Here is a 16,620-nt window from a genome sequence, read left to right on the forward strand (position 1 = left end):
TAATAGTAGTGATAATAATAATGTCATGGTCATACTATGCAGCAGTTTAAAATCATGAAGCGGCTCTATCTATCTATCTATCTATATGTACAACCGTATGCATGTACATAAATAGAAGGCACATAGTACCCACGGTTACTCTGGGAAGGGGTGGGAGTGTGAGTTTTCTCATTTTTTTCTCATTTTCTGCATATTTTATATACTGATTGACTCTCTTACAACAAGAATCTATTTATGTTATCACGTGTGTGTGTGTTTTAAGAACAAATATCTGGCCAAAATAGAAAAATAATTTAATATGCAAAATATTCTGGATGTATAATGATGCGACTATATAACATAAACCACAGTCCAAAGATTTTTGCCTAGAAGTAGTCCAGACTGGGCCATGCTTTCCCTGGATAGTCTTCCTGCCCTGTTCTAGTCTCTGCCCCTGGGAGTATCAACATGGCCTCTGAAGGCCAGAACACCATCCTAAAGCCACAAGATGCATTTAATAGAAATAAATGTAAAATCTCACATGTAGTATTTTTTTGAAAAATCAATAATACAAGTGCAACTAAAGACTCAGCCAGCTACCAAGTCCTATATTAAAGGATGAAGATGTTTGTTTATCACAATCTTAGTAGAATATAGATGTTTTAACAGTGGGATGCAGATATTTTAAAATGGCAAAAACTTTGTTTGCATTGAAAGTAACATTATATCTAATGAGAAGTAACCACAACCCTCTGGGCTAGACAGAATGTCTTATTTGGGATACTATGTTCAGTTTCAGGCCCATACTCAGATGGACATACTGTTAAGTGGTTATTTAACTATCAATTATTTCTCAAACCCTGGATACACCCGGAGTTTTCAACCGGAATTTTGGTCCATTTGTGGAAAGAGAAAAACACCTGTGACAGAATGCAGATCTAATGCTAAAAACTAAGAGGTGAATGGAGAGAGAGAGAGGAGAGACAGAGAGAGAGAGAGAGACATAAAGAAAGACTAGAATCTGGATGCTAACCATCCAAAAACCTGGAGGCTATACCAGTCAACATGTCCATGGCTAGATGTTGTAACCTTAGCTGAGCCCAAATGTACATTCTTTTGGTGGTGGGGTGTTTTACTTGTTGCTTTATGTATTTTCTTGGTAACCTGGTAAATATTTATTTTTAGAAAATGAAAATAAAAAGGAAAACCAGTATCCGTCATCTGCCTAAAGATTTTCTATGGTTGGTCAAAGAAATAGGGAAGTAAAATGTTTCCCTATCGACCAAAGTCATGGACAGTAGGCTCCCTGTTTCACTGTTAGAAAAGCTGACTTCAGGCTGGGTGCAGTGGCTCATGGTTGTAATCCCAGTACTTTGGGAGGCCGAGGCAGGTGGATCACCTGATGTCAGGAGTTTGAGACCAGCCTAGCCAACATGTAAAAACCCTGTCTTTACTAAAAATACAAAAATTAGCCAGGCATGGTGGTGTGCCCCCGTAGTCCCAGCTACTCAGGAGGCTGAGGCAGGAGAATCGCTTGAACATGGGAGGTGGAGGCTGCAGTGAGTCGAGATGGCACCACTGCACTCCAGCCTGGGCAACAGAGCAAGACTCTGTTAAAAACAAAAACAAACAAACAAACAAACAAAAAAAAAAAAAAAAAAAGAGAAGGAGAAGGAGGAGAAGAAAAGTCTATTTCAGGAACTGGAGCGGGTGGTAGTAGAAGCCCAGAGAAGAAACGTGCAAAAGCAACCACAGACCCTGGCATCCCTTCCCTTCGTATGGAATCATCACTGCGCCAAGTCAGTGCGAGCTTCACCCCACAAATATTAAGTAGCAAGGCACATGCTCAAACATTGAGCAAGAGAAGTACGTGCACCAGCTGAGAGCCCAGACAAAGTGACTGACCACCATGACTGTCTTTTAGCCCCAGGACTGGATATTTTGTTCCTTTTTCTTTTTCTTAGTTGCTGTATCTCTCTACTCTCTCTTCTTATTTCCTTCACTCTCTTCCCCTCTGCTCTGACTCTTTACTCTTCTGTGTGAGAGAGAATGAAGGGAGGAAGGGAGACAGCAGAACAGAAAAGGGGGCGCCTGGGGCGAGAGTGGAGGTCTTGAGGGAATGAGGGTGAGGAAGACAGGAGTGGACCCAGAGAAAGGGAAAATGAGAGACAGAATGAGAGAGAAGAAAGGATGAAGCAAGGGGAAGAAAAAGGGCAGAAGGAAGCAAAGCAAAGGAAAGAAAGAACTGGGAATGTTGCTGGGAAAAACCATTAAAGCACAGCACCATTTGCAGCGTTTATGAAGCACATGGAACCCTGAGTAGATTATGCCCCTTAACACAGGGGCACAGTAGAACTAAGGGCATGACACGGCTTTATATTGTATTTCTTCTGCTTTCAAAAGGAATTGAAGAAAGCCTAAGATAAAAGAGACAAGATACACTCAAACCCTTCAAAGAACAAGGACGGCAGAGAAAGTACAGGTTAAAATCCATACTGCTGAGGAGAATGACTGCAATTGAGCACGCTTTTTATTAGTCCTGAACTCCAGGAGTGACGTATCAGATGCAGGACCCTGAATTGCAGACCAATCCCACTTTCTTTCCACTGTCCTTGCTTACAAGAAACCCTCAACAGAAGCTAAGAAGGCAATGTAAGATCAAAATGGTGGGAAGATCTTTTTTATGTTCTTATAGTTAACTTTTGATTTTGATATAATTACAGAAGAGTTTCAAGGAATCACAAAGAACTCCCATTTACCCAGATTCTCCAATTAACATTGACCACATTTACTTTCTCATTCTCCCCTCTCTCGCTCTCCTTCTCCCCTAACCCCTCTATTTTTTCCTTGAGCCATTTGAGGGTAAGTGGTATACATTACACCCCTTTACCTCTAAATATGCATTTTGGTGAGAAACTAGAATACATGTAGCTTTCACTACATGTATTTCTGTGGCTTTCACTAATACCAGACAGAGCTCATGGGCAACCAGGTTGGATGGGGAGCAGGAGTAGGAAACTTATTTTAAGCTGCATCTACTTAGCAAGTGACTATCTTTTCTTAGATTAATTTAGGTCAATAAAAATAGCAGAATCTTCTAAATCAGTTTCTCACCAAACTTTACGTAAGACTGAGAAAACATCAATTGTCTACATGAAATAATATTAATAGAAATGAGGATTGGTAGCCAATACCCTTGGTGCTAACCAGTCCATTCAAGAAACCTGGAAACTGCTTAATACAAAGAAAGAATCCTTGTTAGACTGTACAACGCCTTGTCAGCTCCAAATCATACCTTCATCTTTCCATTTTACATCTCTGAAATCTGGATGTATCTTAGAATCCATGATGCAATTATAATTGGTAGCTTCCTTTCTTTGTATTAGTACATAAAAATAAGGGTGCATCCTACAAATGATGGCTTCTGAGATTAGATTAAAATACCTTTTAATTAGCTCTGTGGTTCTCTGCCTGTGTATTGCCAGGAACAAGGAAGTGGAGCATTTCAGGTGAGGAACAGGGTTTTGGTATCAATTCCTAAGATTCCTTTCATGGTCCAGCACATGGGGTGCATCGTCCTACAGCTCCTCCCTCCATCACACCCTCAGCCATTTGGTGTGTCTCTTTATTTCTGCTCCTCTAGCCTAGCAGCACGTGCCTGATTACTGAATCCTGTCCACCCAAATGTCAAGGGCCTACCAGAGACGGCTGCTTCTCCTCCACTCTCCTCAGTGCATGTGGGTATGTGTGTTCGGAGATGACTGGAAAAGCCCAGTGACTACCCATTAAACTGACACAGGGGTCACGCTAGAGAGGAAGACCACGAAGAAAACTGACTTCCAGCCTGATAGCAGAAGGGCAGAGCTTGCTGGGCTACTGGCTCTAAGGGCAATGCATGTATCTGCTGATTTAAAATAATAATAACAATAGTGGCTTTGGGTTTCCTTGGGTTATCCTCCAACCCAAAGAAACCAATGGGCAGACATGTATACGTGGAGTGGACTGGCTTGGCTTCCTAGCATGTTCTGCCATCTCTTTTTTTCTGATGACAGAAGAAGCCCCTGGCCACAGGGTAAAACCTGATGCCAGTCTGGACCCCTGGAGTCCTTCTAAGACCCTGGAAGAGAGCTGTTCTCTTTCTCTTTGGTTTGTTAATTTTAGGCTGCTTCCTCGCCATGCAAAGAGAGAAAGCCCAAGCAAAGACCAGCATAGGCAGAGAGCCTGTAGAGCAGCCTGGGTCCTCGCACCCTGTGAAGCATCACAGTTACCTTCTCTGCACATGGGCCAGTGCATTCCTGTTCTGCTTAAACAAGCTTAAGTTGTTCCTTCGAATCAATACAGTATAAGGTATTTTAAACCTCTCTCTACTTTAAACTATCCCCCTAGCTTAGCTGTTCTTTTTGAAAGTTATTGGCAACAAACAATTCAAGTTTGAGATTTGGGAGGGCAAAATGCCCATATTCTGTGTTGACTGAAAGGAGATTCCTGGGCCTTAGGTCCCTGCTTTGGTTGAGAAGTTACGATGATAATTAAAGAGCCTGTGTAGATTCTCACTAGAGGGAGGGCTCTGCCTTGAGCTGGGTTGGGGTGCCCACAGGCTGCACTGGATTTATCCAAAGTCCTTATCATGGTACCAGATGGGCCATTCAATGAAGTTTGTACCATAAAGCCCTAAGAACCCCAGGCTTGAAGATTCTCTGCAGGAGGTGTTACCATAGCCAGTCATTTTGGTTTTGCCATAACTGATAAGGGCTTATCTTTCTGACAGCACTTACCAACCTAGTTCCTCTGATTTTTGAGTCATGTCCTAGAAAAAGAGCTGAGCCCAAGGAACTACAGCTTGGAGGACATATCTGATCTATCTGCAATGGCAGGAAAGCATGCATCTAGTTGATCTAAAAACTAGATGGCATTATTGAGGAGCTGGACAGAAGATCTTAGGAACAGCCTCGTTTTATACTTTTTAAAAATAGGAATTTACTTAAAGGCAATTTCCATCTGCTCTCATTCTGGCAGAGGTATTGTAATAAAGGCTTTCAGGAATGTCAACAGCTCAGGATTGGCATTAGCTCATAGATAATTCCCATCTACTAAATTAAAGTCTATGAGAGACTGATGCATGCACCAGAGTCTTGAATTATTAGGCAAGGATCTTGCTAAAGCTGGACATGGGAAGGTTGCTATGAAACTCATTTCAAAGGCTATGTAGGCCAACTCAGCTCTGTGAAACCAATGCTTATTATTAAACCAATGCAACTGCTCAAAAACTAAAACTCCATCACTATCTAAGTTCCCTATCATGGTGTGTGAAATCATTTCCAGAAAACTTTCCAAAAGATACCAAATAAAAGCCATCACAGGCTGGACACGGTGGCTCACGCCTGTAATCCCAGCTACTCAGGAGGCTGAGGCAGGAGAACCTGGCAGGTGGAAATTGCAGTGAGCCGAGATCAGGCCATTGCACTGTAGCTCGGGTGACAGAGTGAGACTCCATCTAAAAAAAAAAAAAAAAAATCCACACAAAAAGACATTTCTTTCTCAGGTCAGCAAATTGATTGCTGCTTTCAATCTCTCAAGAAGTCAGATTCTCTTCAGACACTTCTTTGTGTTTCTTTACAATGTAATCAATCATTCCAGGCTCAGCTATGAGGCACAGTCCACTGGCCTCCCTCATAACCAATTTAATTGCAAAGGGTTAGCATACTATTTTTTCTCTGCTATTCTCAGAATTCTCAATTATGAAAACAAAAACAATATTTAAAAAGTTCTTCCAGCTGCTTTTTTTTTTTGAGACAGAGTCTCACTTAAACTCTGCTGTCCAGGCTGTAGTGCAGTGGAGCAGTCTCTGCTCACTGCAACCTCTGCCTCCCACGTTCAACCAATTCTGCTGCCTTCTCCCCGATCCCCGAGTAGCTGTGATTACAGGTGTGGGCCACCACGTCCGGCTAACTTTTGTATTTTTAGTAGAGATGGGGTTTCACCATGTTGGCCAGGCTGGTCTCGAACTCCAGACCCCAAGTGATCCGCCCGCTTGGGCCTCCCAAGGTGCTGGGGGATCACAGGCGTGAGCCACTGTGCCCAGCCCCAGGTGTTTTTGTTTGTTTGTTTGTTTGTTTTGTTTTTGTTTTAAGGAAGGCAGGAAAAAAGGCATTTGGGTCTCTTATCTGCAATTTTCTTACGTGGAAACTTATGTGAAGGATCTGGAGTGGGACTTCGTGGCTTTAAGCCCTGACTCCACTTCTTGATGGCTGCGTGACCTGGGTTAAATCACGCAACCTCTCTGAACACCAGTTTATTAATCTGTAAAACAGGTCAATCATAGCAGAAGATTCGCCGCGCGGGTGGAGCTCAAAGTGCAGGGTTGTCCGTGGTGAACCCATCACTTTTATATTTGTCCTTTGATGAAGCCAGCACAATTCCTACCTGGTTAACTAGATACACTTCACTTCTTCCCTCGAGTTCGCCCTTCCCCCCGCCTCGTGAAGTCCTTGTTCTCTTAGCTGTCTTGAAAATTCTATGCATCAACACGTAGGAAAGGGCGCGCCGGGCGGGGAAGCCACCCCGCCCGAGCGCCTCCGGCTTCCCTTTTAAAGGGAGCGCCCCTTTCGCGACCGCACACGTGCTCAGGAAGACCACAGAGCCGCGGGTGAGCGGCGAGGTCGCAATGCGCGCCCGGGCACGGCCTGCGGGTGGTGGCCCAAGCGTCCGCCTCGCTGGCCTGGCAGGCGCGACCGTGCGTGCGCAGCCGAGGGTGGTGGCGGCCTGCACCCCACGCCAAGGGTGGTGGTGGCCGGCACCCCACCCTCGGCCGCCGCCTCTGCGTGTCAGGTGCCGTGAGAAGCGCGGGAGGGGCAGCCACAGGCAGCGCCCAGGGATATGACTGGAGCCGACTTTCCAGAAGCTGCGCACGCAAAGCCCAGCTCCGCACGCAAGGGGGAGGCGACAGCAGAAACTTTTCAACCCGATATTCGCCGGAACGCGGAGATTTGCCTCCTCTAGCCACCCTCCGCCCCGCTCGGATCCGCCCCGCTAGCTCCCCCAACCCCCCCCCAGTCACCCCAGCTTGGCTCCCCGCCCTGCGCCAACGGCTTCCGTCGCAGCCTGGGCGGCCCCGAGCCCTCCAGCGGGCGGCGCCACCTGGAGTGGTCTCTACGCGGGAAATCTCAGCGTCAGCTGCGCCCCAGGAGCCTTTGTGTTCCCAAGCACTGTCAGGGCCCCGGGGCGGGGGAGCGGCTACTTTTACCGATCTCGCCGCAAAAACTGGAAAAAACTTTGCACGCCAAAGAGCCTCCACTGAGGTGGCAATTTGTTTGCGAGAACCTAAGATAAAATTTAAACAACAACAAACCAGGGGCGCTCTGAGGCAGGGCGCTGTGAAGCAAACCGCTGCCACTACACTGGCTTTCCGGGAAGCAAGCTCGAGACCGGGAGAGGGAAGGGAGGTCGTGCGCTGGGGGCGGGGCGCGCTCCCACGTCTACAGCACCGGCAGGGGCAGGTGGTCCCGAGCGCGGTTCTGGGGACACTGTGGAGCTTCGATTGGAGGTGGCTGTGATGAAGAGCGGTTACCGCACAATGGAAACATGGGCACCTCCGCTCCCAGGAAAGCCTGCTGGTAGAGTTCCGAGGCCAGCCGGTGCGCCCCGACTGGAGTCCGGGTCAAAGCGGCGTGGTGTACGGCGCGCCCCGCCCCCCGCAGGCCCCGCCCCGCCAGGTCGCGCTGCCCTCCTTAAAACCCGGAGGAGCGGGATGGCGCGCTTTGACTCTGAGGTGGGAGCGAGCGCTTCTGCGACGCCAGCTGTGAGAACCGCAAGGGCATGGGAATTGACGCCACTCACCGACCCCCAGTCTCAATCCCAGCGCTGTGAGGAAACCTCGACTTTACCAGGTCCCCAAGTGCAGCGGGGCTCGGCGAGCGAGGCACCTTTCTCCGTCCCCATCCCAATTCAAGCGCTCCTGGCACTGACGACGCCAAGAGACTCGAGTGGGAGTTAAAGCTCCCAATAGAGGCAGTAGGTGTCCAGGGCAGGCCTGCGGGTTCCTGTTGACGTCTTACCCTAGGCAAAGGTCCCAGTTCCTTCTCGAAGCCGGTTGTCCCGCGCCACTGGAAACCGCACCTCCCCGCAGGTCAGTCTGTCTGCGGAGCCGCTGCCCCGCGACCTCTTCAGGTGGATTCTTGCAGGTAGGGAATGGCGTGGTAGGCACTTTAAAGGAAATCAAGCGCCACCGCCTCGATGCCCGCAGCGTTGTCCCCAAATTGCAGGAACCGTTACGCACCTTGCGGGGAGGGGAAGAGGTTGGCGCTGGGTTACAGCGAGATGGAAACACGCCCCTTCTCTTCTCCAAGGGAGACTGGGTTGGGGATGGGAAGGGGTGTTTTTGGCCATTTCTCCAGAGAGTCAGCTCCGACTTCTCCACCCAACGGCACTCAGTCCCCCGAGGCGGGGGTAGGGGCGTGCGGCGCCCGCTCCTGTCTCTGCACCCCTGAGTGTCACGCCTTCTCCTTTCTGTCCCCAGCATGGGCACCAGCCTCAGCCCGAAGGACCCTTGGCCTCTAAACCCGCTGTCCACCCAGCAGACCACGCTCCTGCTACTCCTGTCGGTGCTGGCCGCTGTGCATGTGGCCCAGTGGCTGCTGAGGCAGCGGAGGCGGCAGCTCGGGTCCACGCCCCCGGGCCCGTTTGCTTGGCCACTGATCGGAAACGCGGCGGCGGTGGGCCAGGCGCCTCACCTCTCGTTCGCGCGCCTGGCGCGGCGCTACGGCGACGTCTTCCAGATCCGCCTGGGCAGCTGCCCCATAGTGGTGCTGAATGGCGAGCGCGCCATCCACCAGGCCCTGGTGCAGCAGGGCTCGGCCTTCGCCGACCGGCCGTCCTTTGCCTCCTTCCGTGTGATTTCCGGCGGCCGCAGCATGGCTTTTGGCCACTACTCGGAGCACTGGAAGGTGCAGCGGCGCGCAGCCCACAGCACGATGCGCAACTTCTCCACGCGCCAGCTGCGCAGCCGCCAAGTGCTCGAGGGCCACGTGCTGAGCGAGGCGCGCGAGCTGGTGGCGTTGCTGGTGCGCGGCAGCGCGGACGGCGCCTTCCTCGACCCGAGGCCGCTGACCATCGTGGCCGTGGCCAATGTCATGAGTGCCGTGTGTTTCGGCTGCCGCTACAGCCACGACGACCCCGAGTTCCGTGAGCTGCTCAGCCACAACGAGGAGTTTGGGCGCACGGTGGGCGCGGGCAGCCTGGTGGATGTGATGCCCTGGCTGCAGTACTTCCCCAACCCGATGCGCACCGCCTTCCGCGAATTCGAGCAGCTCAACCGCAACTTCAGCAACTTCGTCCTGGACAAGTTCTTGAGGCACTGTGAAAGCCTTCGGCCCGGGGCCGCCCCCCGCGACATGATGGACGCCTTTATCCTCTCTGCGGAAAAGAAGGCGGCCAGGGACTCGGACGATGGTGGCGCGCGACTGGATTTGGAGAACGTGCCGGCCACTGTCACTGACATCTTCGGCGCCAGTCAGGACACCCTGTCCACCGCGCTGCAGTGGCTGCTCCTCCTCTTCATCAGGTAAAGCCTCTGGGAGGTGTGGGCCAGGTCTTTTCTCCTCTGAAAAAGGCAGAGTAGAGACAGAATATGCTGAGTTTGCAAGCAGCGCCCCAGGTGTTTCGCTCCAGGTCCCCACCCCTCAAAAACCAAGATCGCGTCGGGAAAGAGACGACCAAGGGACACACAGTGAGGGCTGAGACACGCGCACGCGCCCCACCCAGCGGTGCCCCGACCCCTCCGCAGCTCCTGTCCTGTCTCTATCCTCCCCTCCCCTGCTTGCGGGTGAGAACACATTTGCAAGACCCCTCCACTCCCCGGAAAACAAGAGTTTTAAGTGCCTGGAGATGAGCCCTGATATCTCTCTCCCTGGCGCAGTACAAGCAGAACTGGAATAATTCCGAAAGAAAGGGTGACGCCATAAATATGTTAAACACAGCAGCCTCTCCTCGGCTCGTTCTCGGCGTGGATCCGAGGCCGCCCAACCCTGGCGCTAAAAGCGGGCCGCCCGTCAGGGCTTTGTTCCAGGCCAAGGAAGCCCATGGAGCCCGGGCTTCTGTGCGGGCTTCTGTAACCCGCACAGAAGCTTTCAGAAGGTGGCCACAACTAGCGGGCAGTGCTAGGTTTATAAAACCTGCGCGCTAGGAGTTTGAGAAATGCCGGGGTAGAAGACAATCACTTTTACAAGTGCAGAGTAGCATCCAGAAAGGCAGATGGGATATCCAGGAGGCGCCTGCAGACCTTTCTGGCCCCTGCGCTCGACTTGGTTAGCGGACCCCCTGATGCCCACGTTGGTCTCTATACTAAGCTCCGACATGCACGGATTCAATAGGTTCCTGGTGTCGGGTTGCCAGATTTGGCAAAAGAAAAGTAAGTTTTACACGGGAATACTTACACTAAAAGATTAGCCCCTGTTAATCTGAAATCTATATTTAACTGGGCGGCCTGTAGTATTTACTCTGGAAACAGTACCCGTAGGGGCAAATCTTGATTGCCGAAGAGACCAGAAATCCTGGTTGTGTCATTTCTTGGCACACAAGTGAGCAACTGGAGATGCTGAATCTGCAGGAGCCACAGTAAGGTGTTTGGAAGGCAGAGAATGCTGTTTTCTTATTAAAATCCACTGCAGTCTGTATTTCCTTAGATACTGTACAGCTACCTTCACAAATTAAAAGTTTATACTTAAAATGGCTTTTTAGTATTAAAACCATAGAAGCACCCATGGTGGGTGAGGGAGAGGCAGAAATAGAATAAAGAAAAGTCAGCCAGAGATCAGGGAAAAGGAAATCCCAGAATAGGATCCATAGGTTTTTGTGCATCCCCAGATAGGCATTTTAACTTTTGAAACGGCCTTTTTCATTAGAACCACAGTAGTTCTCCGAGTACTCCAATTAAGCGGCAAAAGAAATAAAACGATTTGGGGTCACTTTCAATTCAATATGCTGATACTTCTTTTCCTTTTAGTGAAAAGACAGTATGACAGGGTTTGGCAAATTACACGATCTCTTTTTGTATATACGTTTTATTGAAGCAGTCATGCCCGTTCACTTATACATTGTTTATGGCTGCGTTCACTCTACAACACAGGGCAGAGCGGAGTAGTGCAACAAAGAGGGTTTGGTTCACAAAGTCTAAAATGATACTATCTGGCTCGGCAGACTCCTGCAATATAACGTTGAAGAAGCGATTTTAAAAATAACTCTCCATTTCATCACATATGTGTATACATTTTTTTTTCGGAGTTGCAAACAATCAGTTACATGTTTTCTGACTTCTAACACTTTGACTTAAGGTAGTGGACATTTCTAATCTTTTAATATTTATTTTGGTAATTTTTGATGACTACATAGTATTTTGCCATGATAATGTATATTTATATATAATCATTTATTGAACTTTTACGTTGATCATTGGCCTTGATTGCATTTTTAAAATTTTTATTTTAATTTTATGTATTTACTTACCCTAGAGACAGGGTCTCACTATGTTGCCCAGGCTGGTCCCAAACTCCTGGGCTCAAGCAGTTCTCCCACTGCTCTCTGGCAGGTAGCTGGGGCTACAGGTGTGTACCACCATGTCTGGCTAATTTTTAGAATTTTAGGTCCTATTGTGGGCCTCTATTTGTGTGCCTCTTAAATTATTTTCTGAAAATACATTTCTGGGCATGGATTGCTGGGTTTAAAATGAGGTGGGAAGAGGTTATCCTCATGTCTCTTGCCTTGTACTAAGATTTTGTTTTTTAAAAAGATTGTATCAGTTGGTATCATCAACAGTGAGTAAGTATTACAGTTTGTACCATAATCTTATGAACATTAGGAATTGGCTTTTAAATTTAAAAAATACAGTATGTAGCTTTATCCATCAGGACACCAATTATCTTTGTATAAAATGAGAACAGCATGTCTGTTGGAATTGTCCAGGGAAATGAGGGAGAAAAAAATTTACTTTCACATTTTAACTTTTGTGGGCCCTGGGTGCTTTTGCCTTTGTAGATTCCTTACACCATAAAAAAATTAAAAATTTAAATTTTATGACTACCCTGATACAAAGATGAATACATTAAATGAGGTATGAAAATATTTTCTTCTACCTAAAAGTGAGTTTTTTTAGGTCTGAAGATTGTAAAAGACAAAACTATTTTCACGGGCCCCTAAAAAGTGTTGTGGGCCCTAGGCACTGTCCCTGCAGTACCTAATGGAAAAGTTGGCCTTATCTACTACTGTGCTTTTTGAGGCTGGGAAAACTTAGAGTTTTTTGACTTAAAATGGGAAAGAGAGTGTTAATCATGCAAGGCCTATTACAGGAAATATAATTCCTAAAGTCCATCTTGTAATTTAGTGAGAAATTAGGAAGCTGTTTTAGATTTTTTTTTTCCCCAGAAATATTAATTTAGTCACTGAGCTAGATAGCCTATTTAAGGAAACGTGGAATTAAAATTAATTTATAATGTGCTTTCTAGATGAAATAAGAATTTTGGTCACTTGCTTTTCTCTCTCCACATTAAACACCAAACAGGTATCCTGATGTGCAGGCTCGAGTGCAGGCAGAATTGGATCAGGTCGTGGGGAGGGACCGTCTACCTTGTATGGATGACCAGCCCAACCTGCCTTATGTCCTGGCCTTCCTTTATGAAGCCATGCGCTTCTCCAGCTTTGTGCCTGTCACCATTCCTCATGCCACCAATGCCAACACCTCTGTCTTGGGCTACCACATTCCCAAGGACACCGTGATTTTTGTCAACCAGTGGTCTGTGAATCATGACCCAGTGAAGTGGCCTAACCCAGAGAACTTTGATCCAGCTCGATTCTTGGACAAGGATGGCCTCATCAACAAGGACCTGACCAGCAGTGTGATGATTTTTTCAGTGGGCAAAAGGCGGTGCATCGGCGAAGAACTGTCTAAGATGCAGCTTTTTCTCTTCATCTCCATCCTGGCTCACCAGTGCAATTTCAGGGCCAACGCAAATGAGCCTGCGAAAATGAATTTCAGTTATGGTCTGACCATTAAACCCAAGTCATTTAAAGTCAATGTCACTCTCAGAGAGTCCATGGAGCTCCTTGATAGTGCTGTCCAAAAGTTACAAGCTGAGGAAACTTGCCAATAAGAAGCAAGAGGCAAGCTCAAATTTTAGAAATACATCTTCGGAGATGGGGAGTAAAATTCAGTTTTTTTCTAGTTCCTCTTTTGTGCTGCTTCTCAATTAGCCTTGAGGGTGAGCATAAATCAACTGTTCGTCAGGTGAGATGTGCTCCATACCCAGTGGTTCTTCATGAGTAGTAGGCTATACAGGAGATTCTGGGAGATTTTTTTGAGTCGAAGACTTAAAGGGTCCAATGAATTATTATATGTATATACTGCATCTTGGTTATTTCTAAAGGTAGTATTCTTTGGAGTTAAAATGCACATATAGACACATACACCCAAACGCTTACACGAAACTATTGAATGAAGAAGTAGGTAACCAGGCCATTTTTGGTGAGAATACAAGATTGGTCTCCCATATGCAGAAATAGACAAAAAGCATATTAAACAAAGTTTCAGAATATATTGTTGAAGAGACAGACACAAGTAATTTCAGTGTAAGGTGTGTGATTGAAGGTGATAAGGGAAAAGATAAAGACCAGAAATTTCCTTCTCACCTTTTCAGGAAAATAACTTAGACTCTAGTATTTATGGGCGGATTTATCCTTTTGCCTCCTGGTATACTTCCTTACTTTTAAGGATGGATCATAAAGTCAGTTGCTCAAAAAGAAATCAATAGTTGAATTAGTGAGTATAGTGGGGGTTCCATGATTTATCATGAATTTTAAAGTATACATTGTTAAATTGTAAAACTCCAAGCTGACGTTGTACCTCTCTTGCTTGCCAAAGTACAGATTTTCAATTATGAGCAAAGAAAAAAAAAAAGATAACCAGCCCAGCCAAGCTTTAAATTATGTGATTGTAATGTACTGATTTCATAAGTCTCATAGGTTAAAAAAAAAAAGTCACCAAATAGTATGCAATATATTACTTAATTGCCCATAAGCAGTATATTAGTATTATCTTGTTCAGGAAAAGGTTGAATAATATATGTCTTGCACAATATTGCAAATCGAAAAGTACAACCAATGCAACCAAGTGTGCTAAAAATGAGCTTGATTAAATCAACCACCTATTTTTGACATGGAAATGAAGCAGGGTCTCTTCTTCACCCAAATTTTGGCAAATCTCAAAATCAGATCCTAAGATGTGTTCTTATTTTTATAAATTCTTTATTGAAATTCTATTATAATACAGAATCTCGTTTTGAAAATAACCTAGTTAATATGTTAAAATTCCAAGTTCATGGCATACTTAAATTTTAACTAAATTTTAAAACCATTCTGATTATCGATTTCCAGTTGAAGTTAGTGGAAATCTGACCATTATCCTGTGGAAGGCAGAGAAATCTAAGCTGTGTCTGCCCAATGAATAATGGAAAATGCCATGAATTACCTGGATGTTCTTTTTACGAAGTGATAACAGTTGGGGACAGAACTCCCATTACAACTGACCAAGTTTCTCTTCTAGATGATTTTTTGAAAGTTAACATTAATGTCTGCTTTGTGGAAAGTCAGAATCAGAAGATAGTCTTGGAAGCTGTTTGGAAAAGACTGTGAAGGTGAGGTCAGTTGTGTTTTTTAAGATGGCAGTTACTTTGGTAGCTGGGAAAGCATAAAGCTCAAATGAAATGTATGCATTAACATTTAGAAAAGTGAACTGAAGTCTCAAGTTTTAAATTTCATTGCAATTAAACTTCCAAAGGAAGTTCTGCAGTGTCCTAAGTGCTAAGTGATTATTACATTTTGTTTAGCTTTTTGGAATCTTTGTACCAAAATTTAAAAAAAGGGAGTTTATGATAGTTGTGTGTATGTGTGTTGGGGGGTGGGTGATGGTAAGAGAAAAGAGAGAAAGACTGAAAAGAAGGAAAGATGGTTAAACATTTTCCCACTCATTCCTAATTAATTAATTTGGAGCACAAAATTCAAAGCATGAACATTTAGAAAAAAGATGTTTGGCGTAGCAGAGTTAAATCTCAAATAGGCTATTAAAAAAGGCTACAACATAGCAGATCTGTTTTGTGGTTTGGAATATTATAAAATTTCATGTAATTTTATTTTAAAATTTCATAGCTATACTTCTTGAATATAAAAAATCATGCCAGTATTTTTAAAGGCATTAAAGTCAACTACAGAAATCAGGCTTGCCCAATACATTTAAATTTTTTGGCACTTGCCGTTCCAAAGTATTATGCCCCAGCAAGGCTTAGACAGTGAATTTGGGCTGCTGTAGCCTATTTTTTTTAGATTGGGAAATGTATAGCAGCAAAATTAATCATGAACCAATCTGAATGCCTCATTACGTCAACCAGGTCCAGATGTGCTGCAATCTGTTTTTATGTATGTAGGCCCAGTCGTCATCAGATGCTTGCGGCAAAACGAAAGCTGTGTTTGTATAGAAGAAAGTAAGGTGCTTGGAGGTTACCTGGCTTATTTAGTATGTTTATAACCTAGTTAAAGAAAGGATAGGAAACAAAAAACGAATACAAATAACTGAATTTGGAGGCCGGAGAAATAAGATTACTGCTTTAATCAGAAAGCCTCATTGTATTTCTACAGGAGAGAGAATGTATTTGCTGACAACCATTAAAGTCAGAAGTTTTACTCCAGGTTATTGAAATAGTTAAAGTAGAATGTTTATTAAATGCTTCATTTGTATGTCAAAGCTTTGACTCTGTAAGAAAATTGCTTTTTTCCAAAACAAAAAGATGTCTCAGGTTTGTTTTGTGACTTTTCTAAAAGCTTTCATGTCCCAGAACTTAGCCTTTACCTGTGAAGTGTTACTACAGCCTTAATATTTTTCTAGTAGATCTATGTTAGATCAAATAGTTGCATAGCAATATGTGTTAATTTGTGTGTTTTTAGCTGCGACACAACTGTGTGATTAAAAGGTTTACTTTAGTAGACATTTATAACTCAAGGATACCTTCTTATTTAATCTTTTCTTATTTTTGTACTTTATCATGAATGCTTTTAGGATGTGCATAATAGCTATGATGCATAGTTGTAACCAAAATACATTCTGGGGAAACAACATTTATATATAGCTTTTACTGTTTGATATACCAAATTAAAACAAAAATTGTTATCTCATTACTTATACTGGGACACCATTACCAAAATAATAAAAATCACTTTTACGAAGTTTCATTTTATGTTGTAGCAAATATAGTCTAATGCATCACTTTATTTCAACTGTTGCTATGGATTATTCAATTAAAATATTGCACTGTAAACATTTTATTTGTCCATTCTACATTTCAGGCCGAGGCTGCATGCTTTTTGTTCCTGTAGGTTTTCATCAACCAAATTTCTAATCTCTGTATTTTTGAATTTCTAAGAACATGGAAGTTACATTTCAATGCAAACAATCAAGCCAAATGAGAATTAATTTGCAATGTTGAAAGATTGAATAGATGCGACTTTAAGTTGCTGATCAATTTCTGCTTCATCTAAAGAATGCAGTACACATTTTTCTTCCTCAGCTGCACACCAGTCCTTTCTCTATTTTCTTCCTTAATTTTT

The 16,620-nt window shown here is 44.9% G+C and overlaps 1 protein-coding gene across 2 annotated transcripts; it reads left to right on the top strand.

Annotated features, from left to right (window-relative positions):
- The first annotated feature begins 7,708 nt into the window (after positions 1-7,708).
- On the top strand, positions 7,709-16,233 carry CYP1B1 (cytochrome P450 family 1 subfamily B member 1). Of its 2 annotated transcripts, none has more exons than XM_017860425.1 (3): positions 7,709-8,104; positions 8,495-9,538; positions 12,530-16,233. In XM_017860425.1, exons 2-3 carry the CDS (start codon positions 8,496-8,498, stop codon positions 13,116-13,118), a joined length of 1,632 nt encoding a protein of 543 aa, XP_017715914.1. In that variant the 5' UTR covers positions 7,709-8,104; position 8,495; the 3' UTR covers positions 13,119-16,233. The 2 variants fall into 2 exon arrangements, with proteins under 2 accessions (XP_017715914.1, XP_017715915.1); XM_017860426.1 differs by having other exon boundaries at positions 8,072-8,159.
- Positions 16,234-16,620: the final 387 nt, after the last annotated feature.

Source organism: Rhinopithecus bieti, unplaced genomic scaffold (assembly GCF_001698545.2).
Source record: "Rhinopithecus bieti isolate Rb0 unplaced genomic scaffold, ASM169854v2 scaffold_52032, whole genome shotgun sequence".
Lineage (NCBI taxonomy): Eukaryota > Metazoa > Chordata > Mammalia > Primates > Cercopithecidae > Rhinopithecus > Rhinopithecus bieti.